The sequence below is a fragment of the Ambystoma mexicanum genome, chromosome 8 (genome assembly GCF_040938575.1).
Source record: "Ambystoma mexicanum isolate Mex_15411 chromosome 8, UKY_AmexF1_1, whole genome shotgun sequence".
In the NCBI taxonomy this organism is placed as follows: domain Eukaryota; kingdom Metazoa; phylum Chordata; class Amphibia; order Caudata; family Ambystomatidae; genus Ambystoma; species Ambystoma mexicanum.
Genome location: NC_090929.1, coordinates 1,384,878,079 through 1,384,904,893, shown reverse-complemented (window position 1 = coordinate 1,384,904,893; position 26,815 = coordinate 1,384,878,079). Strand labels below are relative to the sequence as shown.

At 45.4% G+C, this 26,815-nt stretch overlaps 1 protein-coding gene across 2 annotated transcripts in view; it reads left to right on the top strand.

Moving 5' to 3' along the window:
* The window catches only part of ALDH18A1 (aldehyde dehydrogenase 18 family member A1), a 1,219,662-nt gene that overhangs the window by 381,913 nt on the left and 810,934 nt on the right, over positions 1-26,815 (top strand). The window contains exons 6-7 of one of the 2 annotated variants that reach the window (XM_069611512.1): positions 1,281-1,433; positions 2,017-2,107. In XM_069611512.1, the coding sequence (XP_069467613.1) occupies positions 1,281-1,433; positions 2,017-2,107 (244 nt within the window). Of the gene's footprint in view, positions 1-1,280; positions 1,440-2,016; positions 2,108-26,815 lie in introns of both variants that reach the window. The other variant, XM_069611511.1, reaches the window with a different exon arrangement.

Here is a 26,815-nt window from a genome sequence, read left to right as displayed (position 1 = left end):
GGTGGCCTCCAGTTTGATGCATGGCCATTAAGCCTTGTGAATGATGGCGAGGCTTCCACTGATCTTGTTGGTGTGGTCTTATTCTGTAGCCATTGGGGGTGAGGATTTATAGAATCTGGGTGGAGGTGGATGTCCTCAAGGTCTCAGTAATGAAGATGGCATATAGGTCATGTGTGGTGATGAGGTTGGCGATATTAGCTGCATGTTTAATTTCTCAGCGGATATTGGCAAGCGTTGGATTTCGTGTAATGGTGGATGATGGAGTGGTGATGGCGACATGGATGAGGGTTGCTGCGATGCAGTGTCTGAGGTTAGTGGTGAGCAGTGTGTTTGGCGAGGAGTGATGATGGTAGGAATGGGCTGTTTGGAGAGATGGGTGAAACACCTGTTCATGGGAGCTTACCTGATAAGGGGGGCAGGGGTTCTGGTCCTGTGTCTTCCCAGTCCTAACCTGTCCAATCAAGAATTGCACTTTTCTGTGTCTGCCTTTTTACTTCTGATGCCCCACGCCCCCCCCCCCCCCCGCCACCCCGCCCTGGGCGGGAGACGCCCTTGATCTGAGTTGATAGCCCTGCCTCTTTCTGTTAAGAGGGTGGGTGGCTCTTGGGTCATGTGACCTAAAGCGACTTACACTTGCTCATCAATTCCAAAGGAAAAGAGGCTGTATTTTATTGTGATGACTTCCCCTGCATAAAGTAACGGGACCACCTTTTTGTTTTTCTTTTAACTTAAGTAAATTCGAGTTTTCACTATAAACACAGCCTATTTTACATCTTCATATTGAATTGTTCAACTTAATGGTTTTAGAAAACTCACTAGCGTTGACCATAAGTCTGCTGTTTATTTCTTTTTCCAAATGGCATGAGCATGGTGGACCTCAATTAGCTAAACGTACCTTGTTTTATGGGGATATTATGATGATCAATGCAAAGCTAGTTCTGTGATCTGCTTTGTTGCGTGCAGTTCCTTATCCTCTTCAGTGATTCATAATGTGACGGTCTAGTTTACATTATATATGTTATTGAATTTGAGAACTAGTCGTTTTATCGCTGCCATCCGCCACACTATCTCCACTCTTTTTACTTTGGATCCCAATTTTACCACTACTTTGGATCTAAAAAAATAGTTGGAATCTTTTGTATTTGCCATGTTACGCTCCAAAGATCTCACTTGATGTTTCTAATGTTCTGTTAAAAATCATCATAGGCATATTGCGATACGCTTAATCTTTCTTGTTGTACTGACGCACATTATTTTTCTTTTGTTTGAATTTATTTTAGATTTTGGTCACAAACCTGGATTTCCATGATGAACAGAAGCGACGGAATCTAAATGGCACACTGCATGAGCTGCTGCGAATGAACATTGTTCCCATTATTAACACCAATGATGCTGTAGTTCCACCTCCTGAACCCAATAGTGATCTGCAGGGGGTAAATGTGGGTGAAGTATTCCTGTGGGTGGTCCCTGTCGTCAAGCTGCTTTGCCGTTAATGCATGGCTTTTGCTCTGAATGATGGGGCTGGTCATTCCATAATTGATCTACATAGCAGAAAATGCTGCCATTGGACAAGGTTGATGCTGGATAGCGAGAATTAACTTGTTAATGCTTTAACAGTAGTGCATGCCTCTTTGCTAGCACATTTCTGCCTCTGTGAATACAAGTCTACAGAAGGATATCTTCCTCTTTCACAAATCCAACTAATTCTAAATGCTTCTGCTAACCTGATTGACTTAAAGTGGTGTCTTTTACTGATTTACTAACTATTTTTTAATAAATGTAAAGTCTTTCAGAAAGAGAACGACATATTGGAAATAAGTATGCAGGACAGACATTTGTGTTTTTAACATCCTTGCTGTAGGTCAGCTGCAGGATTCCTAGAGCACTTTAATGGGTACCTATGTGATTGAATTTGGTATGTTACTGCAGGTACACGTGTATACATGGCGAATGATTATACTTGACCATTGACCCACAGGTAAATATAACTTTGCAATCATTTTGTTTTTTTTCCAGGTTATTAGCATTAAAGATAATGATAGCCTTGCTGCTCGACTGGCTGTTGAAATGAAGGCGGATCTAATAATTGTGCTGTCTGATGTAGAAGGTATGTTCCTTTGGTTCACAAAATTGTGGTTTATCTACAGGCAGGTGGGGTTTAAAAGTAATTTTCTTTGTTTTAGAATTCCTATGAAAGCTACTCATCCAGAGAAACCAGTTTGTTTTTATACTAAATAATATGGCTTTTGCGCCCCAGCTGGAGGGAGAGGGGGGGACATGGCCGGTAACTGCCTGCCAGCCTGAGCCATGGTAGCCCCGTGTGAAGCGAGGGCCTCAACGAGTCTGTCGACCGATACTGGTCATGTCCACCCCCCCCAACTCCCCCGCCGAGGCATGAAAGTCATTTGCACCCCAGGGTTCATCGATGTGCGAATGGCTTGCTTTTATTTTCTCACCCTATTGGCTGTCGGAAGTAGCACATCAGAAGGGGTATATGAGTTACAGCGAAGTGCTGAATAGCCAATGGTTTGGGCGCATACCGTATAATCGAACAATGTAATGGGTCACAGAAAATCAGATTTTTTTTTTTTTCTAAATTTCGTTACATTTTTCGTCAGGGAATCTGCACTGTCGATCAAGTATTGAATTTGACTCTGATTCTGGAAAGGTATGTCCGAGATCAGAAGGGCACGATTTACCTACGATCTTTCCACTGCTTTTGATGTCGTAACTCATGACAAACTCTGGAAAGTTCTGTGACCAGGGCATGCTGGAGGACTTAAGACAAATTTTATAATCCAGATGCATTTCAAATTAGTGGCAAAAGTGAGCGTGGAGGGTAGAGGCCAAACAACGCAGGCCTTTTCTGTATCCAAAGGCGTGAGGCAGGGCTGCGCAATAGCCTCGCTCCTGTTAAATCTTTATATCAAGTCACGATCAACGGAACTGTCTGGTCCGACGCCTGCCGTTCCCAGGATGGCTGGTCTGAAGGTCTGCGTACTATTGTACACAGACGACGCAGTCCTAATAGCCAGAACCAAGTCCACTCTACAAACACTTCTGGATAGATTTAATAACTACATGAGAGGTGAAGACCTGAAAATGAAAGTAAATATTGGGAAATCCAAGGCATTGTGTGTAGGTAATAGCAGACCTTGGGGGAAATGGTTCGTGGATGGCAAGAAACTGGATTGGGTAGTTCCTGCCGCTACCTGGGTGTCAAAATCACACGCAACCTAAAATGGTCTGCACAGGAGCAGGCAATAAAAGCCTCGCAAACCAACGGTTCGATTCTGAGGTTTGGTGCAAGAATGTGTGTGCTCCCTATAAAGCGCGTATCCTGTATCTACAACGCAAAAACCATCCCGCTGTTGACCTGTAATGCTGTTTGGGGTTATCAGCAGACAAAGGCAATACAGGTCTGCAAAGATAAATTCTTTAGAAAAGTCATGGGCGTATCGCAGGGTTTTCTAGGCTACTTGCGGCACATACAGTTGGACCAAGCATATGCCCAGGACCTACTTTTATTGCAGCCACTTATATATTGGTTGTGTCTCTGGGCTACGCCTAGTCTATCTCTAACCCAGGCTTTAGCCAGAGTCGTAATGTCCTTTAACGTCAAGAGTTTTTCTCCATAGCTGAATTAAATTATGCTCTCCCGTCACAGTCTTGGCTACCAAAATTATCTAAATGAAACAATGATGGACAATCCGTGAAAGGGGAATTTGTTCGAGGTTTTAATTTTGATCGTGCAAACGCTAGGCGGGAAGCTGCGCTGCAAAAGACCAGTGTACAATTCTAGGACAAAAATATTATTCGTATCACCTCAAGAACGGATTACACCACTGGCTTAGAAGCCCAAGAAAAAGGGGAATCATTCTCTGCCTTAAGAGGAATCTACTCTTTGCATACACGCCTGCACACTCATTACAGAATAAAAAGCTTGCAGGGCAAAAGTGCGCATGTTGGGAGTATAATGTCCATGATTTGCAGCATTTTCTATTCTTCTGCCCTGAGTTCCCAAGCTTGAGAAAAAGAGGTATTCTCCCCTTGCTGAGGGCACGGGGTGTGAGACCTGCTCCTGCAGCCTTCATGCATCTTCTTTCTGTCCCGAACTTATAAGTTCCTATATTGAAAATGCTTTTTCATTACATAATGACCTATTGGGAGCAGTAACCACTTCCGTTATTTTAATATTTTTTTTAACATGGTTGGAACCGCCCTCTGTGCAAGATTCTAATGTTACCCTTTTTGTCCCCCTTTTTAATTACTCATTTTATTAATGGTTTGCATATGTATATTTTGTTACTCTCTTGTACAGTTTGATGGAACTTTATGATACGAATAAATGTATTTTACCTATCACTGTTTAGCCGTTTAAAAGTCCTTTTTTGAAAGTATGAAGTGTTAAGACCGCTGGTGTCAGTTAACATTGCACCGTTAGAATAAACGGTCAAGATTTAATAATGTTAATTCTGATGCAGATTGGTTTAGCAATGCAAATGTACTTGAAAAATTAATATCGTTGCATGCCAGCCTTGGAAGTTAAAATCTGTTAAACTCTCAGAACGTGTTTCTCCCTTTTATTTTTTGCCTATCGTCTGATTAGGGTCTTTGGGACTTTGAGATTTAATGCTTTTTTCCATCGCAGCATAATATTTTCAGTTAGTCCAATAAAAGATGACATAAAACCTAAGAGCATCTGAAGCTATATGTGTTACAGCTGTTGCGAAATGCTGAACAGCCGTGTCCTGGCTGAAGGGCCTCCCACCTACTCGTGACCAATGGCTTGATGTTCTTACATTCTGCATTGATGCTGAAGATTTCTAAAGCAGTCTGATAACAGACCTAGCACTCGGGACTTTTGGTGACTGTTTCATGAATTCTAACACCAAAAGCTACATTCGAAGCTGAGCTTTAAGTAGCCTGTCCTGTGATGAAATTATGACTTTATGTTGGGCCTGTGTGTGTACACACTTCTTGTAATTTACATTAATGTACTATGACTGTTCTGACCAAACCATACCCATTTAACTTATTAGGTTTGCCGGTCCGTTAACAGTACCGGTAAGCTTGCCAGTACTGTTCTTACCGGACCAGCAAACTACGAGTTCTGCTCGCGGGTGCCTACCCATCCACCAGGTCTGACCTGGCGGGCTACCGGCCTCCCCATTCCCATTGAGTACTACGTGCTCAATGAGAATGGGGAGTAAAAGTTTCTGGCCCCTGGCAATGGGGAAATATAGGGTCCGCCAGGGTTGTAATGACCCTGTATTTCCCCATTGCCAGGGGCTGGAAACCTTTGCAGGCTTGGCGGCAGCCTGCCAGTTTTACCGGCAAAGCTACCGACAAACTTGTAATGAGGCCCATTGTGTTGTAAAATGAAAACCCATAAATAGATTTTAAAGTGTTCTCTCCATATTTACAAATCACTGGAAATAAAATTTGCTGCTGACTTTACACTGCCCTACCTTTCGCCCACGTTTTTTTACATAAGCCTTGAGTGCAGTTACTTTCCCTTTTCAGTTCACTTCTAGGTTTCCTAGTGCCCCTCCTCCCTTTCCTTTGGCAGACCAGCCCCTGCACCCCTTCCTCTATTCCTGCACTCTCACGCCTCATAACAGATCCCTTTTTTCTGGCACCCAATGTATCCTGGGTGCATTTTATGTATGTTTGCAGGCCCCACACCCCATTAACCCCTAGTCCCATCACCAATATGTTGGTTATCTGCACAGCAATGGAAAGTGATATACCATTCACGATAATTGGTCTTCAGCAACCTGACTGCAGCTAATATCCTGTACAAATGCTCGTTTGCTGTTATGAACTGCGTTTGACACCTTTCCGTAATGGACGCCGAATGTTCAGTGATTAATGCATGCATGGAATGCAAGTGGTATGATTGGAAGCCTAGATCTTGGCGTGAGGATGCTGGCGATAGGTGATCCTGATGAACTTACTTTCATAAGCCTGATTTAACTGCAACTAAGAAGAATACATATTAACTTTTTGTAACTTGCTGACTGCGGCCTGCTTGTTTACTCTGAACTACCTATAGCAAACCTAGACCTATCATTTCCTGTGCATGCATTTTCTTGAATGAGTGATTTATGTACATGTTTATGCATGGCAAAGCAGACGGAAACCTTATTCGCTCGGACACGGCAACATATGTTGCTTTGAACCTTGAATACTGGTTGGAGTTTACAGAACACTTGGCAGTACAAGTGATTTTAATGGTTACATGGAAAAGGTATGCACATTCTGTGGTATGTCATGTACGCGCAATGTGATTTCTTACACATCCTTCCAAAGCCCCTGTTCAGTTGCAGTAAGAATTGGCCAATCCATGCATCCGAGAAATGGCCCACATCATATGATTCATTCCGCTATCTCCCATTACCTGTGTTTTGATCCCAAATGTTGAGTAGCGAAAACATAATACCAAAGCGTCTATAGGATGCCACTGCGCTGGCTCTTTTGTGTACTGCTGATTTCCAGAAGATGCATTATACAGTGGTGTGGGGCAGTCTTTATAGTTAACGAAGTGTCCAACATCGCTAGTTATCTAACATTTTTTAATGGTGCAGCCATATCATTATATCTATATTTTCTCTGGATGTATAAATCTAATCTATCTAAAAGCTTCATGCCAGTTACTAAAGTGATTCATTTTATTTTGCTTGCACGGTTTTTGATATCACATTTCTTGATGGCTTTTGGTTAATTTGTACTTTTTCCACAAGAAAATTGAGCAAACCTGTGGGGAACTGCTTAGTTGGTTTCCTTACCACAGGGCTGCTTTTGCTGTCACTCAATAACTCTTCCTTCTAGATCTTCCTAGCAAAATTCATATGGGCTCTGCTTGGATTTAAAGCAGTCCTACAGATAAGTGGCATACTATTCACTTTTGCTCCATAAAAAAAGGAAACTATACCCAAAATAAATGGAGATTACAAAATACTCCCAACAAAAAAAAGGAAACCGATACAGAAGATGCATTACAGTACTTCCACTCACAGAGCTCCAGAGATACGTTTAGATCAGTGATGTCAACAGAGTGGTGGCACTTGAAGATTATCTAATGCCATTACTGCCTGACCTGAAGAGTGCTCTTGGGGGGGGGGGGGAGGGAAGCACTTTTTAATTTGCAAGCATTATAAAGTCCAAAGAATAATCTTTTACAAAATGATGCCAGTGTTAGGGTAAAGCTATGTCCAATGCTTGAGAATCTGTTTAGAATCACATATTGTGCATATAGTCAGACTGGTAACTGTGGAGTATTTCATCTTTTTTTCCTACCTCAAAAAGGGACGTCGACTTTGGCGTGCCTGTAACACTATCCCTATCGTGTAGTGTACCCATGATCCCTCACGCGTCAAGGTCCTCAGATTGTTTTTTCCCACCATTCTGGTCGGTCGCTTTCATGCAGAACTCGTGTTAATGAGAAGTAATTGCTGTTCCAGGTGTCTTCGATGCATCCCGCAATGGATTATTCAATGACTGTTCCCGTTTGCCATCCGGTGAATCCTCGATTTGACTTTTAGAGCATGCCTTTTTATTCCTTTCCCTCCTCTCCCTGCACTTGTCTGGCTGCTCTATTTCCACTTTACTCCATTTAAATGTTGCTCTTCCTGCAACAAAGTTTCTGTGGAAGGACACTACTGGGGAGTGTAACAACTGTTTGCCTCGTGACCATGACGATCGGCTTTGCAAAACCTGTCAACTCTTTAGGCCTAAAATGCTTAAAGAAAGGCGCACAAAACGGTAGGAGGCCTACGCCATGCAGGCCAAGTCCAATTCTCCCACCAGCGCTGCTGCTTTAGACGAGGGTTACTCTAGCAGCTACGGCACCAGTTCGGAGGCCAAAGACATTTGTGGAGTCGGTTGACTGCCACTTCCCCAGCCCCACTAGGCATGCCGAACACACTGCTATGGGAAAACCACCCCCCCTGGCAACAAAGGCACACATTCTGTTTCCAAAACTAAGCACACAACCCCTCGGACTTCTTTGGTATCGTCGAAAAAGCCTCCTGCAACCATCAGGCCTGTCGGCAGTTACAGCAGGGCCTGGTGAACATGAGGGTTCAGGGCCCGCTGCGCCTCGGCGGTCGGTGTATGGTGCCAAGTCGTCTGTTTCCCAGGGTGCCTCTCCTGAAGTTTTGATGCTGGTTTCTGATGCGACTTAAGACGCAGTGCATTTACAAGGTTTCTCAATTTATTGGGTTTTCAAATAAATTTGAGTTTCTTGAAAGGTCCCATTCCTTTGGGGAGGGTCCTACGCCCAAGACCCTATTTTTCACGACCAAGATGTGTGGCTTACTACAGATGATATGGGGAATTGTCCTACTATGCTTGCTCAAGAGGCCGAGCTGGATAGTATTTTCTTGGACGCCTCTCCTGTCTTCTAACACAGGGAGGCTTCCCCTATTGATGACCAGCTGCTTTTCATTAATGTTTTTTGGATGCAGCAGACCCTTTTCAAATTGTCACTCAGTAGGCAGTGCCTGACTCGGACTGTGCGAAAGATATCCTCAAAGAAAAAGTTCCAGTCAGTCAGGCTATACCACTTCTCTACTCCATTAAGAAACGTATTGCCCCCTCTTTGCTTACGTCCTCCCTAACTTGGGCGGTGAATCCGCACATCAAGATGTTTTGACCCGCACCCTCTTATCCACTTTATATTTGGGCACACTCCATCCGGGACCCCTGGTGTTCACCACAACTAGAAAATGTGCCGGCGTGCCCCTGACTTCATCAGTCTCCCCCAGATAAAGACTGTAAGAAGCTCTACGCCCTGGGCAAGCGCATTACTTCCTCTGCGTCCTACAGCACCTGCATCGTCAACAATACTACACTGCTTGCCAGTTACAGTGGCATTCAATGGGTGTTGGTACAGGAGGGTCTACAGAATGTTCGAGAACCTACTAAATCACAAATACTTAAGATTGAGAATGAAGGATGTCGGGTCACCTAAAACATCTTAAATACACTTGATGCTGCAGAGACAGCGGGCAGGATGTTTGCAGAGAGTACTCTTCTAAAACGCCATGCATGGCTTAAGAACTCTGGGTTTAAACCCGAGACGCAGGCCTTGCTTATCAACAAACCATCGAAGCGTCGGCTCTCTGGCAAAGCAGTGGATGGGGCACTTGAGACGGCAAAGGAGCATGAGCCAATCGAATCGCTGGTAGACCGTATGTGCAATGCAAGGTATTGAATACCCATAGCTGCTTTCCTGGCCATCCTTCTCCCACACTGCTCAGAGTTCCTATGGTTCCAGCTGATCACCCTGGCATTCTGGCCATGGAACGTCCAGCGCTTATCCAACCCCTACACAGCAGGAAAGGAAGGGGCCAAAATGCAGCAGCTAGAGGCTCCCCTGCCAGCAAATGAGTCGACAATTCGTGTCCCCTCCCATGCTTCTCCAGTAGGAAATTGGGGAGGTATAATCATGCTATACCCACGCATGGGAGAGAATCACTTCAGACCAGATAGTAATCGAGACTGTTGGTCACAGTTACTGCATCAAGTTCATTCAAACACCTCAATACCACCCGCCAAAGTCCATGTGTCTGTCCCCAGACCATCTCCTCATCCTTTAACAAGAAGTGAAGGCCCTGCTGCAAAAAGGAGCGATCAAACTCGTTCTAGATCATCAGGTAAACAAAGGTATCTATTCAATATGATTCCTTGTCCCCAAAAAGGACCCAACCCTGCACCCTCTAAAAAAGGAAAGGACCATAAAACAAGACTTCTCTGCCTATGCCCCAAGACTATGGAACCTCCTCCCAATCGTCATCACTCTTCCCCACACACCTACAATTCAGAAAAGAACTAGACGCCTACCTCTTCAAGGAGTCTCACCACCTTAGGACCCAGGCCATGACATCGCCCCTCGCGCCAGCGGACTCGCTTGATGCCGCCCACCCCTCTCCTCTGTACCCTTCTGTATCTTACTCCCTGCTGTATAGCTGTTCTGTTGCCTCTAAAAAGCGTTCCATTCTGCGTCTGTATTGGTGTCTGTAAAGTGCTCAGTTGCTTCTCAAAGCTAGGTCCGCGCTCAATAAATAACATAATTATAATGTCATGCCTCAGAAGTTCAGGGTGAAAACTCTGAAGGAGGTGATTCTATTGATGAAGCAAGGGGGTTACATTGCCACCTTGGATATGAAAGATGCATACTTTCATATTTTGATGTTGCAAGGTACAAGATGGAGAACGCTCACTATCAATTCAAAGTGATTCCCCTTCAGCATTGCCTCAGACCCAAGGTACTGGCAGTGGCGGCAGCTCACCCCCTTACCCCCTTATTTAGACGACTCGCTCATAACTCAAGATGCGCATCAAGCACGTCTGGAGAACACACATAACTATAGACCTTCTGTTCCAACTGGGAGTCTCCAACAAGAAAAAAAAGTCTGGTCCCCAGCCAAGTGAAACAATTTCTGGGGGAACTAATTCGGACAGAAGACTGGCTCATCTTCCCCTCTAACAATAGGGGCCACAACATTTTGTTCCAGACCCTTCAGTATGTAGCTGGTTGTCGGATAACCGTGCGGAAAACTATGCAGCTATTAGGAATGATGGCACCCTGCATTTTCCTTGTTCCTCACGCCCGTTTGCGCATGCGTCCTATGTAGGAGTGTGTTAGGACAGATTCTCTGAAGTCAAACTAAGGGCTTAGTAAAAACATTCAACTGAGGCGGTACAAGACTCCACTACACTGTACCACCTGAGTTCAGTGTAGCGTAGACAGAGCAGCCAGGCTTATCTTAGGAGGTAGAGAGGGCTGTAGAATCAGTACAAAGAAATTGTAATACAAATGGTCCAAAGAAACACAAGTAGGCCCAGATAAATCTTGGGGGGGGGGGGGGGGGGGGGGGGGGGGGGGGAGTACAATCACATTATATATCACCACAATTATAAAATCACAACACTATGCTTGAAGGTACAGACCAAAGCATATAACCTTATTTGGAACACCTAACAGTAGTTCTAGGGAAGTCAAACCCAATAGTTACTTGGATTACTTGCAGTAATACAGGGTAGTAGACCCTGGCACTTGTACCGTGACGCTCAGCAGGAAATCACATTGTAATAACTGGACGATATACTTTGCAGAATAGGGACACTTATTCTAGGAACAGTAAACACCTATACCCTCTTTTGGGATAACTTTTATACTCTGGGTAAGTAAACCCTTTTGTGTAATCTTCAATTACAGTTGCTTTTCAGTGCACAGATTAAGGAAAGCAATAACTTATTTTTGGAAGGCACGCAGGTAAGTAACACCTCTATACTTTTGTATTGAGCTGCCAGCAAACTAAAACGAAAGTATGACCTAGGCAGTCTTATTCTGTACAGGCTAAAAGCAAGTCGTGGAAAGCAAGACCCAATTGGGGACACTCGTACAGTTATCCTAACAGGAATAATAAAGTGAAAGCAACAGCATTACCTTTGGGAAAAGTGGAATCCAATTCACAGGTGAGTAACTTAACCTATCTAGTTTCTGTTAGAATGGTGAGACAGTTTCTAAGGAAAGTAAGACTTTGAGAATACTTATTTAAGAAGGCACTCAGTTTATTCAAGGTAAGTAAATCCTTTATATACTTTTCAGAATGGCAGAACATATCTAAGGTGAGTAATAACGTTTTGTAACTATTCACTCAGTTTAAAGTCACCAACTAACTCTTTTACAAGTACTCTTTTCAACACTTGTTCTATTTTTCAAGGCAGACCACTTAAAGTATCCAGGCCTTCCCAATTCGGATCTGGGTTTAAAGACTGAGTTACAAATGTTCGCAGGAGAAAAGACTGAAGATAATTCTTTCAAAATAAACTTTTTCCCCTGAACATTTCTGACTTTGCCCACCCCCTAGCCACACTCCCAACACACCCTACTCACACCCACCCCTCACACCCACCCCCCGATTTGGTCAAACCCTTTGGCCATTTGAAGTTTTCAAATGGCCGAAATTCGCCCAAATCATGCATTCGGGCAATTTCCATCAGTCTTTTTTGGGTTATTCCTCCCAATTCTAGTAAATGAGTTCTCTGAGGCAGAAGAGGGACCCTGGTGGTCAAGGAGCCAGCTCTAGGCATGGTGAGATAGGGCTCCATTGCAGGCAAAGTTCAGATTTCCATAGGAAGTCTGTTCAAACAATTAAGTATTTTACTTTAGAGTTAGTTGAGGGTCCTGGGACTTCAGAGAAGACCCCCTAGGAGGATTCCAGCAGTGGGCCTGGGTGAACTAAACTAGAGACCTCCTAATCACAGAAAACACCACACAACTACATAGGAATCACAAGAGACTTAAGGTAAGTAAATGCCCAAGCCAGCACAGTACCTCAGGACAGAAGATTTTGCAGCAGTAGGACTTCAGGATCTGCAGCCAAAAACACGGTCATTGAATTTCTTCATCAAAAAGACAGACAGGACATTGGAAGGATTTTTGCAGCAAGGATCACGGAGAAGGCTCTAGGCAAGGTTTTCCTTGCGGCTGGATGCAGCATTTTGAATTTGGTGCCTTTTTCAGGAGCACAGAAGACTGAATATCGCTGGTCGGATTCTCGTCGTTTGCATGGTCCAGCACTCTGGGGAGGGGACTTTTTGGACTTGATTCACGTCTCTCGAGGTCCAGCAGGATGCTCACAAGGCTTCCGCGAGATTCGGAATTCCGATGACCATGCACCGCACAATGGCTACAATTCCAAGGTATTGCGGCCCCACAAGGTCACAGCACGACGTGCAATGGCTCAAAATGCAGCCCTTCTAGAGTCTAGTGGGTCTCACGAGGCTCTGGGTCGGGTTGTCCTTTTTGGAGTCCTGAGGTCGATTGGAAGGAAGGTATACAGCAGGCTCTGTTTACACAGCAGGCCCTCCTGTCTTTGGAAATTCTCAGCCGCAAATTATTCATCTTCATCTTCCTCTTCGGTTTAGGTTTCAGTGGTCGACTACCTCTTCAGCTTCTGGAGCTTGTGCGGGCAGTCCACAGGACTTCCGCCAAAGATCAAAATCGCACAAAGGAATTTCCCGCCCTGGAGGTCAGGCGAAGGAGCAAGAAAGGACAAACACTAAAATGGCAAAAAAAGAAGACCCGGGCCATGTGGTAAAATGGGCACCCATGGGTGCCTTTAACAAGGCTGTGGAAATGGCCCATGGTAAAGGTGCAACGAATCGGTAAACATTTTCACTGCCACCAGCCATTTAAGGTAAGTATGTCCTGGTAACATGAATGTTACTTTTAGAATGAGAATGGGGATACATGGTATCTCCTCAGCACTCCACATAGGGGGCGGGGCGTTATGGTCTCGCCTAAGAAAATGTAAAATCCTTTCTGCCCTTGGGAACTGTAGTTCTTACAAGGTTAGCTAGAGGAAGTTAAAACGGAAGCCCCTAGGGCAACCCAGCAACAATAGGCGCTTATTGCCAAAAAGTTGTCAAAGTGGATTACTTTTAATAGACACTATGGAGAGTTAAAAATTACACCTATAAAGAGTAAAAGATTCTGTGTATGTGGTGGTGTTAAGTCAATCTTCAGAAGAGCAAATCCTTCACCACCCCTGCAGTGGAGGCCACTCTCACCACGGATACATCGCAGACAGGCTGGGGATCTCGCCTTCTAAACCAGAAGGCTCATGGCACATTGTCACAATCAGTAGCGAACAAACCTATGAATCTGTGGAGTTACTTGCAGTTCAAAGCACTGAAAGCCTTTCAGACACAACTGCAAGGGAAAACTGTTCTAGTGCTTAGACACAGCACCACAGCCATCTATTATTTGAACAACTATCCGCTGAAAACTATCCGCTGCTGGTAATAGAAGTCTTTATTCGTTCTCCATTAAAAATGATTTAACTCAAAACTTGCAAAACATTGTGAGTAAAAGCTCTGCGTGAAAGACTGTCTACTGGGATTAGCATTCACTTTTCCGATCTCTGGGGAAAACTGCCCTATACATGGGAGGTTTAGTTATATATTTAGACTAGGGTTAGAACCAATACAGCAAGAACCTTTTTCTTCATCAAGGGACCTTCATTGATATTTGTAAACATTGAATATATCTGCCATGGGGAGAGATCCCAGAACTTATAGTCAAATCATTGAAAGGCTTCATTACATAATGTTTTCTATCTGGCCAGTTATACTTTTAATAGAGGAATATTGGAAAACATATGTGGAGGTGTAACGCTCATCTGGTATCCACGGGGACGTCACTCAGCCTGTTCTGACCTCTTACGACCTCAAACCCTTCCCTGGAGGCTATTCGACTGGAGACTGGGCCTGAAACACAGGATTGGTAGAGTTTAACTCCCTATTGTCTGTGTGCTTGAACCCCTTCTTCCCCGGGGTCCAACCCTTCCCTTTGATCCACAGCTCACCTTGTTTTCTAGGATAGTGTGCTCTTCGTCCTGCTTTCAGCGCAGGGGCGCGTTGATTGATGCAGGCTTGTTGCTGCCTAGTTACTTCACTGGCAAGAGTCCGACAGGTAAGTATAATGAGTCTTTTGAACAGTTCTCTAACTTGGTTCCTTTCCTTCCTTAGATGATGGCCGGCGTCCAGGGATGGCGGCGTGCTTCTGAGATGAGTAGCGCTGAAGGTGAGTGAGAGCACGATGCGCGATGCAACCCTTTCGTATTTGCATTGAACGGAGTTCTTTTTCTGTGTCTTTTAGGTGCCGCGACGTTTTCAGCGTGGTTGCGGTTATGAAGAACAAATGCGGTGGGTAAGCGCGGTATGCGGTGCCTCTAGATGTTTCCACGCTAACCTGGAGTGTCTTTTCCCTCTTGCAGATGGATGAGAAGTTCCGGAGACCGAGTTCCCCCAAAGCGGCTGGGATTCAGGTAAGCGTTTGAAGCTCGTACAGTATTTAAAAATAAGCGAAGATTTGCAGAATGCTTACTGATGCCTTTTTTCTGTTCTTTTCCCTTTCCTTAGGAAGCAGCGTGCCAGGATGGGAATGACGCCGCCGAAGATGCCCACAGAACAGAAGGAGCGATGAATGATGGGCAGAAGCGCCACAAGGTAAGGCTGTTCCTAACGGTGTTCTTGTTCTTGCAGGAGCTGAGCACAGAAGAAAGATGCAGGCCTACTGGAGACCGATCCGAACACGGTGAGTGTCACGCTGCAGGTGCAGAAAACCAAAGCATGTTTCTCAGCCTGGATGTGGCTTAAATAGTCTCTGGGTGTCCCAGGTGTCTCTGGGCTGAACCACACCCAAAAGACTACACCGCACATGCAGTTCCGGGAACCAAAATATGTGGGGGCATCCATCTTGTCCCCATCAATGCACTACAAGTCCAATCCCCAATGTTATTTTATGGGAGTGAGTGAGTCTGGTGCCACAAGCGCCAAGTCTGACTCCAAGTGGGTCTTTGGAGGGATGGAGAGGCCCTTGAGGGCCATGTAGGTGATCGTGGCCTGGCTTCAGCCTGACATCTTGGAGGGCTGGGGACATGAGGGGCAGGAATCATGACAGGAGGTTTTCCTTGTGGCTCTCACTCGTAACAACTACAGCCAAAGAAAACGATTTGTTAGGCAGTTTTATATCAGAAAAGTTATCTGCTCCTTGAAGGCGCTGAGTCCCTGAATCCCATCATGCACCCTAGTGGCAGTTTCAGCCAGTTCTTTTTAGTGTCTGTGAGGAAAGATCTTGTACTTGCTTCTTTGATGCTTTTCTGGTGGTTAAAGCCTTTTTTGTAGCTGTTAACACTTGACTCCTTTTATTTGGGCTATCTAGTAAAAGCATTTCTTGGGTGAAGGTGGGTTTCCCTGTGGTGGCAATACATTTAAAAAAAGAAATGAACGCGCATGTTAGTTTTCTTCCAGACATGAATACTGTGCAGGGAGAGTGTAATTTGCAAAAACTGCCTTATATTGGGATTATGGACAGCGAGAGCTTAAAACTAAGAGCCCAGCAGTAGAGAGCCAGAGCAAAAGTGGAATGAGAAGCGGGTTCGGTCCCCTCTGTACACTCAAAATGGATACGCTCCAACAATGGGGGCATGATGAAGTGCTTCTCTGATGCCCTTTGAGCTTCCTCTCACATTTTACAATGTTGCCGCCAGAAGTGAGAACACTGCTCAATCTTGAAGAGTATGCTGCCTTAATGCTCGCCATCAGTGCCTACTATGTCAACAATGGCGGCATCATGCATTGGCAGTTTTGCTGCGCGCAACAGTCCTGGTGCTTTCTCTGGTGTCCCACAGACTCGAGGGATAATGGGACTAAGAGTCCCGTGCTTCCAAGCGCAGCCACACTCACGTCAGCATGCATGTCATTGGCACAGTGACCAAGTGACACAGAAGCAAGCGTGGACCAGTAGAAGATGCATAAGCTTGAAAGGCCCGTTAAGGTAAGCACCTCACAGATGCTTATCCTTTTTGGCATGATTTTGTTTGGGGAAGGGGGACCAGTTATGCCCTTGTGCTGCTTGGAACAGGCCCCTCCTTTTTGGCATTCCATTTTTGGGAGCCTTTGTTCCTGTTCACTCCATTACTCATTGGGTGGAATTCCCCTTCTCCCATCCATGTGTACTCAAATATTTATTGCAGTAAACTGGGGACTTCTATTGGGGGAAGTGGATATCCCTTGTGACTACTCTGATTTTGTAGTGTTAAACAGGGCACTGTGCTCCCCTAATTTGATATTGTTAGTGCAGAAAGTCTATTTTAATAAAGTATCCACTGCAGCAACAGCGGTCTTGTGGTTGCAACAGTACAAACTACCAATATAAACAACAGTATGAAAGAAAAAACCCTGACACTAGTGTGCTTTGGTTCACAATTTATAGTAAATCAATTAGCATTACTAAAATATCCATAAATCAATTAGCATAACTGGAAAAACCTGCAATAACTCATTGGACAGCACGTGCCAATGTTTCGCCCGCTGAGCTTTATCTAGGTGGTAGATCCTATTGATCTATTGAACTTCTGCAATAGGGTAAGAGCCTGACACTTCAATGCTGGGAGCACCAATGGCGGCAACACCACTATGTTGACCCACTTACCATCATCTGCTTTAATGGCGAGCTTCTTGACTTTGGCAGCCTCAACATCAATTTGTTGTCGAAGCATACTTTCAACATCGAAGTACACCTTTACAACATGAAAGCACTTAAAAGATTGTTGTAAAGCTGCCAAAACTGAGCAGACCAGGCCTAGAAAGTGCAGGTAATGGCCTCCAAAGAGGAAACCTTTCAAAACATGGTCTCTTCTCAGGGCAGTGTCATCAGCAAAGCCTGTTCTGTCCCATAAATGTCTGAAACTTGCAACCACTAGCACATCTGAGTAGTCGGAATATTCCGCTCAAGAACCAGATTCTCCGCCACTGGGAGTTAAAACATTTTTTCGTAACTTTCGGTCTTGACATAGAGGCCTGAAAAACCACTAATTCCACGGTCCCAGACCTGCTAGATCCTATCACTCCCTTAGAGCGAATTAGGATAAGAAGTCCTTTGCCCCAGCTTAAGCCCTCCTTTTTATGGAAGGATTCACTAGAAGATTCTGTACTTATAATGTTGGCTCAGATAATTGTCTTTCCGATTTGCAAACTTCCTTTCCTCCGCACCACGAGACAAGGAGACTAGATGGATGGCTATATGGATGCAAGTGGAAAGGCAATTTGCTTGACTTTAGCTACTTTTACTGTTGAAAGTTCTCTAGTTCGTCCCCCTTCCCAGGAGGGGACAACAGGACCTCCTGGAAATCGTTAGGAAAGCTTCAGCGGTGTCCACAGAAGTCATCAGTGCATATAAGGACATTGGAGATATGTCAACTAACTCCTGTTGTAACCTCACCATGAAGTGCTCCCATTGGGCTTGGCTGACCGGGTTAAAGGTGGACTCTCAACAAACAATCCTAGGCATTCCCTTCTCAAGAAAATCACTCTTTGGATCTCCAGCAGATAAAGAGATCATTAGTTGGAAAACAGACACCATGAAAAGAGTCGGCCTAAACACACAAAAGAAAGATTGCGGCCCTTCTTACAGGAGAAACTATCACCGTGAGATAGGACCGACCTCGTACCAACAGTCATCCTCGCAACACTTTCAATCCCAATCAAGACCTAATCTCTAGAGGTTCCAGAAGAAGAGTGGTTCACCTCAAACTGCTGCATCATCAGCCAAACCTACTTTCACCCCTAACAATGTATCCTTTAGACATTCACCACCGAGGAGTGTTCCTAGGTGTAAGGGAATATTTCAAGGCACTTGTCAGTATGGAAAATGCTCACTAAAGACTGGGTGCATTAAATTGTTCAAACTGGTTACATTAAGTTCTCACACCACCCATCAGAAATCTCAAATTGCTAGAACAATGCACAGTTGAAAAGGTACCAAAACATAAGAAGTGGGTATTTCCAATTACTTCTTGGTGAAGGAAGAGCACTCTGAACAAATGGAACCCATCCTAGACCCGAAGGTCACAATTAAATTAATAAAAAAGCAAACATTCTGAATGCAGGAATGTGATGCTGGAAATACCTTTTGAAGGGAAGTGTTAAGGGAGTTTTCCTAAAGTCCTACTAGTAGTAAAATTTTAGTAAGGAATGTCGGTGGTTTGTAGATCTCCAACTCTTAGTATCAGTCTGTACTAGCTCAGTACCTTGGTAGAGTGGCAGAGCAGTCAGGCTTTTCTTAAGAGGAAGATGTGAGCTGTAGTTAAGTACACTGAACCTTAGCTAGATATGAACATCGAAGAAACTCTTACACTTATAATTCATATAAAATTATATTTCTATTATGTTTACACCAGAATCACTTTAAATACTTTAGACTTATACACTAGAACACTTCGGAATACTTGAGAATACACTCCAAAGGACACTTTCACTTTTGTTTGTTCACGATTACATTTGTAGCAACATTAGAAAGGGAAAATAAAATGTTATTGTATTATTGGTTCTTACACGCACCTGTGGTTTTTTAACAGTTCATAGGGTAATACATTTACTGTGCAAACACATAGTAAAGTTACTTAAAGTGAGGAACAAGGTTAGTGTAATTTTAGCCTGGTTCAAGAGAGGGTTTCTTTGCACAGCAGGTCGAAGTCCAAAAATACAACCCTAACTAAAGGCAGTTCGGAGAGGGCTCAAAGTCTTGACAAGCAGCAGAATACAAAGATTCCCTGAGGCTTTCTTCCAGTCTCTAGTGTTGTAGAAGCAGCAAGTTAACAACTAACATGGGAGACCTGTAAAAGGACTCTGTGAAGGGACACAAGCAGCGGCTTGAGTCTGAGGTAAGAGAGGGTGACCCTGGACATCTCTAGGTGCACTCCAACGCTATGGAGCAACATCTTGGAATCGGGTAAGCAATACCATTTTTTCCCCACAGTACCTTATGTTAGAAGAAAATGTTTGATGGATGAAATATTTTATTTATATTGCGCTCGTACACAAGTATTTCAGAGCACGACCAGGCAAAGGGAGGGGAACAGGGGAGAAAAAAAACTACTATCTTAGTTCCAGTGACATTGAGAGCGCGCAAGTGCATCAGAAAGGGAAAAGGGTGGAAAGTGCATGGAAGGGGGGAGAAGTGGAAAGTGCGGAACAGAGGAGAGAACAGAATAAATAATAATTTAAATAAATAAATGCACTAAACAGTGGTAGTGCAGCCAGCAAGTGGCAAAGTGCTAGGTTAGTCGGGGTGTTTCTGATAAGTGCAAAAGAAAAGTGGGTGGGGGCTGTATGGGTACAAATACAGACCCCAGTTCAAGGGGTGACCCGAAGGCAGTGCAGGAGGGTGGCAGGGTGAGCAGGTACCTGGGCCTGAAGGACAGAGGGTGGCCAGGTGCACGGTGCCGAGAGAGAAAGCAGATCAGAAAAGGCAGAAGCAAGAAGGAAGGTCTTGAGCTGCTTCCGGAACCAGAGATGCTCTATGATGTTGCAGCCCTGGATCCAACCTCCCAATTCCTTGGTCTGATGACTGAAGGCAGGACAATGGGCTGGATTTCCCAGCAGCAGTCTCAAGGGAGGACCTGTGGCACGATTTTCAGCAACTTCTTGGTTCACTTGGTTTTGCGCCTTATGCAACACCAACAAAGGACATGGATTGCCTGGTCAATCTTCTTCGCTTCCTGCAGTCCCACACTCTGAGGGGGTCTGGGTGAGTTGTCATGGATCTCTGGAGTGTCCTTATGGGTTCAACAAAGATTTGAACGAATTCAGCCTTTTCATCCCGATGCACTCAAATGGGCAGCAGGTCTCTGGGTATTGGGGTTCCGCAGCTTTGGAAACTCCCAGGACCTCGGAAGATGGCTTAAATCAAAGTTCATCTTGGGACTGGTTGTTCCCACCAGCAAAAGGGAAGTAGTCGGCCGCTTCGGGGCTCATGTCGCATAGAAAACTGGGCTAGGACAGCAGTGGTTGCTTGACTGTGTTGCAAAGGGTCTGCAGGCGTCTCTGGTAGTCGTCTTTGGTTACTTCAGCTTCCAGTGGTCAACTTGCTTATAACTCCAGGAACCTCATCTTTTTATACAGTTCCAGCACACTGCTCTGCTATCTCTCAGCATTTTACAGAAAGGGGCGTTTGGCTGTCCAGTCAGTACAGCCAGACCCCCTGTGGGAGCTTGTCCTGTTCAGGCACTCTGGCAAACAAAGGACGGATGGAAGACTCCTCCCCCACTTCTTGCCTGCCCAGACACACTGGAGCCTAGGCAGGGATAGACGAGGGTTCCCGCCAAGGACAAAACGCACACTGACCTCCCCCTCCCAGAATGGTAGAAGGGCTGACGAAAAACAACCACACTCATAATGGCGAAAAAAAAAAGGGAGGCCCCAAGTTTGTACTTGGGTGCCCCGGTGGAGCACTACTGAGGCTATGGACGTAGCCTGCGGTATAAAAACTACACAATAGGTGGTAGAACACGTCCACTGCCACCAGCCATAACCAAGAGATTGTATGCGACTAAAAAGTCACAGGTGCAGAGAGAAAGGGGATACTAGTTATCACTTTGGCACTCCACTGAAGGTGGACGTATACTAAGTATCTCTCTATCCTGGACAACTGTTATTAGAGGATATAGAAAAATTATCTTAAAGGGGGACCCAAAGGATCCCCAGCAACACTTCCCATAAGGAGATGTGTGTTGCAGTAGTAAACAAAAGATGCCTTTTAAGAGCTATGGAGTAGACACTCTGTGGTACAGGTAGAATACAAAGAATAGAGTTCCAACAGGCAGAGTTCACAAGAATGAATGAGTGGAAAAAGGCTCCACTTATTCAGGATACAAAGAAAAAGGTCCAAAAGTGCTGGGGGATGGGGGCGGGGGGAATCTCACTGGGAGAAGGGGATGAAGCATGCCCATGATAAATCTCCCTAGCACTGGGCCTCCTTATCCTACCCCTTCTGTGTTTTCTGCCTCTGAGGTCCAGTCTGGACCGCTGGCCGTGCAGCTCTACATTTTTGATGAACACCACCCACGGGATGCCCTTATGTGTGTTTTCAGGCACCTGTGTGTTCCCTGCAGAACAGCGTATGGGCTGGTGGCAGCTCCATGCTGACAGTGGCTCTGAGTGTCCCCTGTTTTTGGGACACCCCGGCCCTGACATAGTAATCAATGGATTCCTGAACAAAGGCAAGATGGCCAATGTAGCCTCTAGGTTTCTGTTGCCTTTATGCCTTTCCCAAAGTCCTGGGAAGCCCTGACTCTGTCGCTTCTCCCTGACTGGCTTTTGGGTGGAAGAACCATGTTTGGCTCTGGGGCTGCCTCCTGTCAGACTGGAGCCTTCTGAGGGGTTGTGTGCAGTGGATATACCCTTGGGATGGGACCTGTATGAATGGAGTGTGAAGTCAAATCACATTCTGTGTTGTGGGTGTTTGGTTTTGGTTTGTGCGACACAATGCCTGGGCCAGCCCTGACTAAAACTGGAGTGAATTCAGTTAGTGTTCTGAAAGGCTGGGTGCCTACTCCAATCTGCATTCTGTGTTGGGGGTGTCTGGTTTGGGTGGAAAGCCTGGGAGCCTGATTGGCTGTCTGCCTGAATACACTTGTGAATGATTGGCTGACCGAGCCTGGCTCAGCCTGAGTGAGTGGGGGAACAAATGTGTATATCTAGGGACCCCCTCGCTCAACAATTTGTTCTGTAACTGGATCTTAAAACTGAAGCTGCTCTGCATCTGAGGTTGAAACCGGACCTTGAATCATAGGTGTGGTTGGAGGAAGAAGTCTCTGGCTGCATCGCTTCAAGGAATCTGAAAACTGCTAAGCTGACCCAAGGACGGATCCAAGAGAGGACCTGGTTACAAGACCTCTTCCCGAGCTATGAGGGACTACCATGCACCTGCTACTCTTCATCAGAAGTACCCTGGAAGCCAGCCCTGTGTGCCTGCCGTCCGGAGAAGGGGTGTTGGTGTGTCCAGAAGAGGATTTGTTGGACATCTCGATCCGAAGTAGAGTGGTCACCCAGGATCCGGAAGAGTGTTTCTCCAGCATGGGGTCTGGCATGGATTCACATGCTCATGAATATTCCCTGTCAGGCTGGGAATCCTCGGTAAAGAAAAAATCAGTTTCAGTTTAGTTTCTGAACTGTCTTTCTAGTAATAACCAATCGCTGGTCTCTTGGTCATACTGCCCCCAGCCAATGACTGCCCTCTACCTAATCCCCTCCTCTGGCAGCCATCTTCAGATTTCTACCGCACGTTCAAGTCCTTGTGCTGTAGCTCTCAAGCTTTTACTGCATATTGTGTTTTTTTTTTTTCAGCGTTTACTCTTATTTTTTTTCGGTCAATTCGAGCCTCAAGCTCCACCGATCAACGGGGATCCGTTTCGGAATTTTCTACACCCCTCATGCAATTTCCTGAGTAAACAGACCGAGCGGATAGAAGCAACAGTCCTTGGTGACAAGCTAAATTTGGCATTTCACTTGGAACCTGATTCAATCCAATGATAGCTGCGCAATTAACACAAAAGACTTACTATGTCGGTGGCATTTGAGAGACTGATGATGACTACATAAGCATTGAACGGAAACCGGAGGCCATATACCTAGAGGGTTGGAAGTAGACCAGAATAAGAAAGGTGGCATTACGGTGAACTCCATTTGAAAGACTTCAATAGGTGCTCCACTTGTTTTTTCTGAAGTTTGTCTTCATTGATCAGGGATATTTCTACTGTTGCAGATAGGATTAATCCATAATTTTTCGTGTCCCTCACCACCATTACAAGACGGAGGAAGTGTGTTCTACCCTACTATATCTAATAGGACTTTTATTGTTGTTCCTATTTGTCCTGAAGATGGTTGACTTATTTAGTGGACTGATTGAAGTCTATAAAATACAACCAAAACACGTGTCGACCTACTGCATTATTAAAGACAGGCAGTTATCTGAATTTTGAATTAAAAAGGATCGAATTGTTTTTCAATTGTTGTATTGTGACCTTAAAAATTAGGTCGTAGTGTATGATTGTTTGTATGAGAAAGTGAATGAATGGAATGTAGGGATGAATGTTTTTGTGGATCTTAAAAGAAGTATGAATTGTTTTTTATGGTTTGAATCATTTTACACCGAATTGGTGAAATTTAATAATAAAAAAGATTGGAAAGAATTTTGTAGAATCATTTGTCGATATTTATAAAAAAAAGATAAATGAATAGGCTGTCCTCCTCTATCCAAGGGTCCACTTTTGTTGGTTGATAAAAAATTTAGCCCGAAGGACCCTGGATATTATCGGGCAATCAACTTCCTTTTTGAAAAGGACTGTGCGTTCTGTAAGAACATGTCCGTCAGGACAATGAAGGACCGTCGTACTCAGCTCACCAACTGGCTGGAGGGGAAGCGCCTAGCAGCAGGTGAGAAGAAGGCAGAGCAGTCTTCTAAGACCTTTGAGGGCGCTCCGGTGACGGGGGCCCAACAAAAGGCAAAGTACTGCGAGTCCACGGGCACCGGGAGCGCCGTTGGTTCGGGCTCCTCGGCTGCCAGGCAGGGCGTGATGTCACTGACGCCATCATCCACGAGCCAACGCTCTGGCTCGGGGGGCGGGGGGGGGGGGAATCGCGGAACCCGGGTAAGCTTCGGGAGAAGCCCCGGTCGATCCCGACGGATAAAGCCAAAGGGGGTGCGAGGCGGTGACCCTCCCCCTAAAGTGAAGGCCTCAGACGCTCCCAAGGTTGTGAAGGCCCTGATTAACCCGGCGAAGGCCTCGATTGAAGGAGTCGTGTTGACCCTGGCGAAGCCTGTGGAGGCTACCCCAGCGGAGACGACTTCCGGCCCTAGAGTTTCCCTGCCACCCCGGAGGGAATCATCTTTCCATCCGATCGAGAAGACCCCCGGGACGAGAAAGAGGGGGGGGGCATGGTAGCCATAACGGACACGGATACCACCTCCGAGGATGAGCTGGCTGACGTCAAAGCTATCCTGAACAAGAAGTTTCAGTCCAACGGGAGGGATCCTGATGAGGCGGACGTGGAGAGCAACGGTGGAGCCAACGAGGAGCTGCGGGCCGTAGAGGAAACCACAGTGATCTATTTCAGTCAGTACAATTTGGATATTAATGATGGCAAGTGTGTCCAACAATGGCTGTAGAGTGTTCATGGTGGCCTGTCATCCGAGGGGTAGGAACCGGAGTTGACAAGTGGTTTACATGCTTCAAAGTTGTGTGACATTCCTCCTCTCCCACAGCCCCCGCCATGTCTCTACTGTCCATCCCCATGTAATGGTTTCAGCTTCACTCCAGCGCTTAAATTCTCGGAGCCATGCTTCAACCTGTGGGCCTTTGCGTGATTTCCAGTTCATTGTTATGCATCTCTTGGTCAGTATACAAGCTAGTTCCATACATTTGCAAATGTGCTTATGCTTATTCAATCTGGGGTACGTTCCCAGTATGCATTCAAGCGGGTTCCATTGAAATCTTTTGACCTCTGCTTTTTTGCAGGTCTGTCTAATTCGGGACCAAAAACACTGTCACCCCGCATTCCCAGAACATATGCATTAGATGAGCATTATCTTGACTGCACCAGGGACAGTTGGAGGACACATCAATTATTTGGCCACTCTGAAGGGAGTCTGATACATGCGATGGAGCAATATGTCTAAATCTAGCATTGCGTGATACATTTTTAAAGCCCAGCGCCAGTGTCCACTCCCTGTCCGTTATTTCTAGCCCCAGGTCGTTCTCCCAGAGTGCCTTTAATTTGGTGAGCTTAATACTGGTTCTATCTCAGAGACACTTATACAGCCTGGACACAGGCCTCCAACCATCTTCTAAGTCATACATTAATGTCAAAAGGGTATTTGTTTGTGGCTCGGCGGGCCTATCAGGCCAGTTACCCTTGGCAGTCTTTACTATTCTCATATGCAATCGGAGGGACTCCCAGGTGGGCAGTTCCTAAGGTATGAGATCTGCCAATTCTCTGAACGTTCAGTTTCTGTACATCTCTCCCCATGTAGCTATTCCAACCAGTTCCCAGCCTCGCACCATTTTCAGTTCCTCTAAGTCACTGCATGTGCTCGTCAAGATGTGAAAGTTGGGGGGAGTAAGGGTGTTGGAGTCTAAGTGTCTTAAGTGTTGCTGACCAGATCTGCCTGCCCACGCGTAGTGCTAGTGGTTGAGTTTCGTCCCTGCTTCATAGGTTCCATAAGGCTTCTTTAAGCAAAACGGGGCTAACCAGTGCGCTCATTAGTTTGTGTTTGGATGTGGATTCGTCTGACAGAATGTCACGAATAACCCTGGTTGAGCAGCTAAATAATAGTCTTCCAGCCGTGGAAGTTGGACACCTCCCTCATAGGACAGCTATAGAGTAGTGATCGCCAGTCTATGCCTTTTCTGTCCCCAAAGAAATCCTCGAAGTATGCTTTCCAGGTCTCAGAAGAACAGAGTTGCAATGTAAAAGAGCACATTGGTAAAACCATGTAGGAGCCTAGGAAGGATGATCATTTTAGTGATGGCTACTCTACCCATAAGGGAAAGGGGCAGTCTGGACCAAAGCCCCATTGATTTTTTAACTCCTTACACTGCTCTTCGTGTTGAGGGCATGTGACCGTTCAGGGGCGTGTGTAATTCTAATGCCAAAATATCTGAAAGAGTTTTTGTTCCCATTTCAAGCTCTATTTGGGCAGGGTGGCCGCCTTTATTCTGTGTAGCCCTGCTACGGGAAAAAGGCATGCTTTCTGTTTATTAAAGGAGATTCTGGATAGTTTGGCAAAGTCATCTGGCACCAAGTATTCTGGGCAAGTTATGTTGTGGTTGGCAGAGATCTAATACTTCGTCCGCGTACAGGGAGATCAAATGTCTGGTGCCATGGATGTTTATTCCTGCCACCAAATACTCTTGTCTCGGGTATACCGCTATCGGTTCCAGTGCTAATATGTAGAACATTGGCAGAGAGTGGCACCCTTGACGCATCCCCTTCTGTATGGCCAATTGTCCTGATATCTGCCTACCTGTTCTTACTTTAGCCATGGAAGAGATGTACAGTATTTTAACCCAGCCTATGAAGGTTGCGCTAAACCCAAAGCCATGTAATGCTGCATCTATCCACTCCCAATACACTGAATCGAAGGCATGGACGGCTATAGGGATGCCGCAACATATTGTTCGGTGCGGGTGTTGGTTTTGTCAATAATGTGTTGCAATCTGCGCTGGTTCAAGGTGGTGTTTGGGCTAGGTACTTATCTGCTCTGGTCATGGTGTATTAATGCAGCAATACATTGCCGAAGCTGCGTAGCCAGCATGGTGGTAAGGGGTTTTACCTTGTAGTTTAGCCTGGCCAGGGGACAGTATGAATCCCATGTTTCAGCAGGCTTTCCGGGTTTAAGGATGCAAACTACCAATGTTTCTCACATAGTGCTCGGGAGCATGCCAGTGTCGTA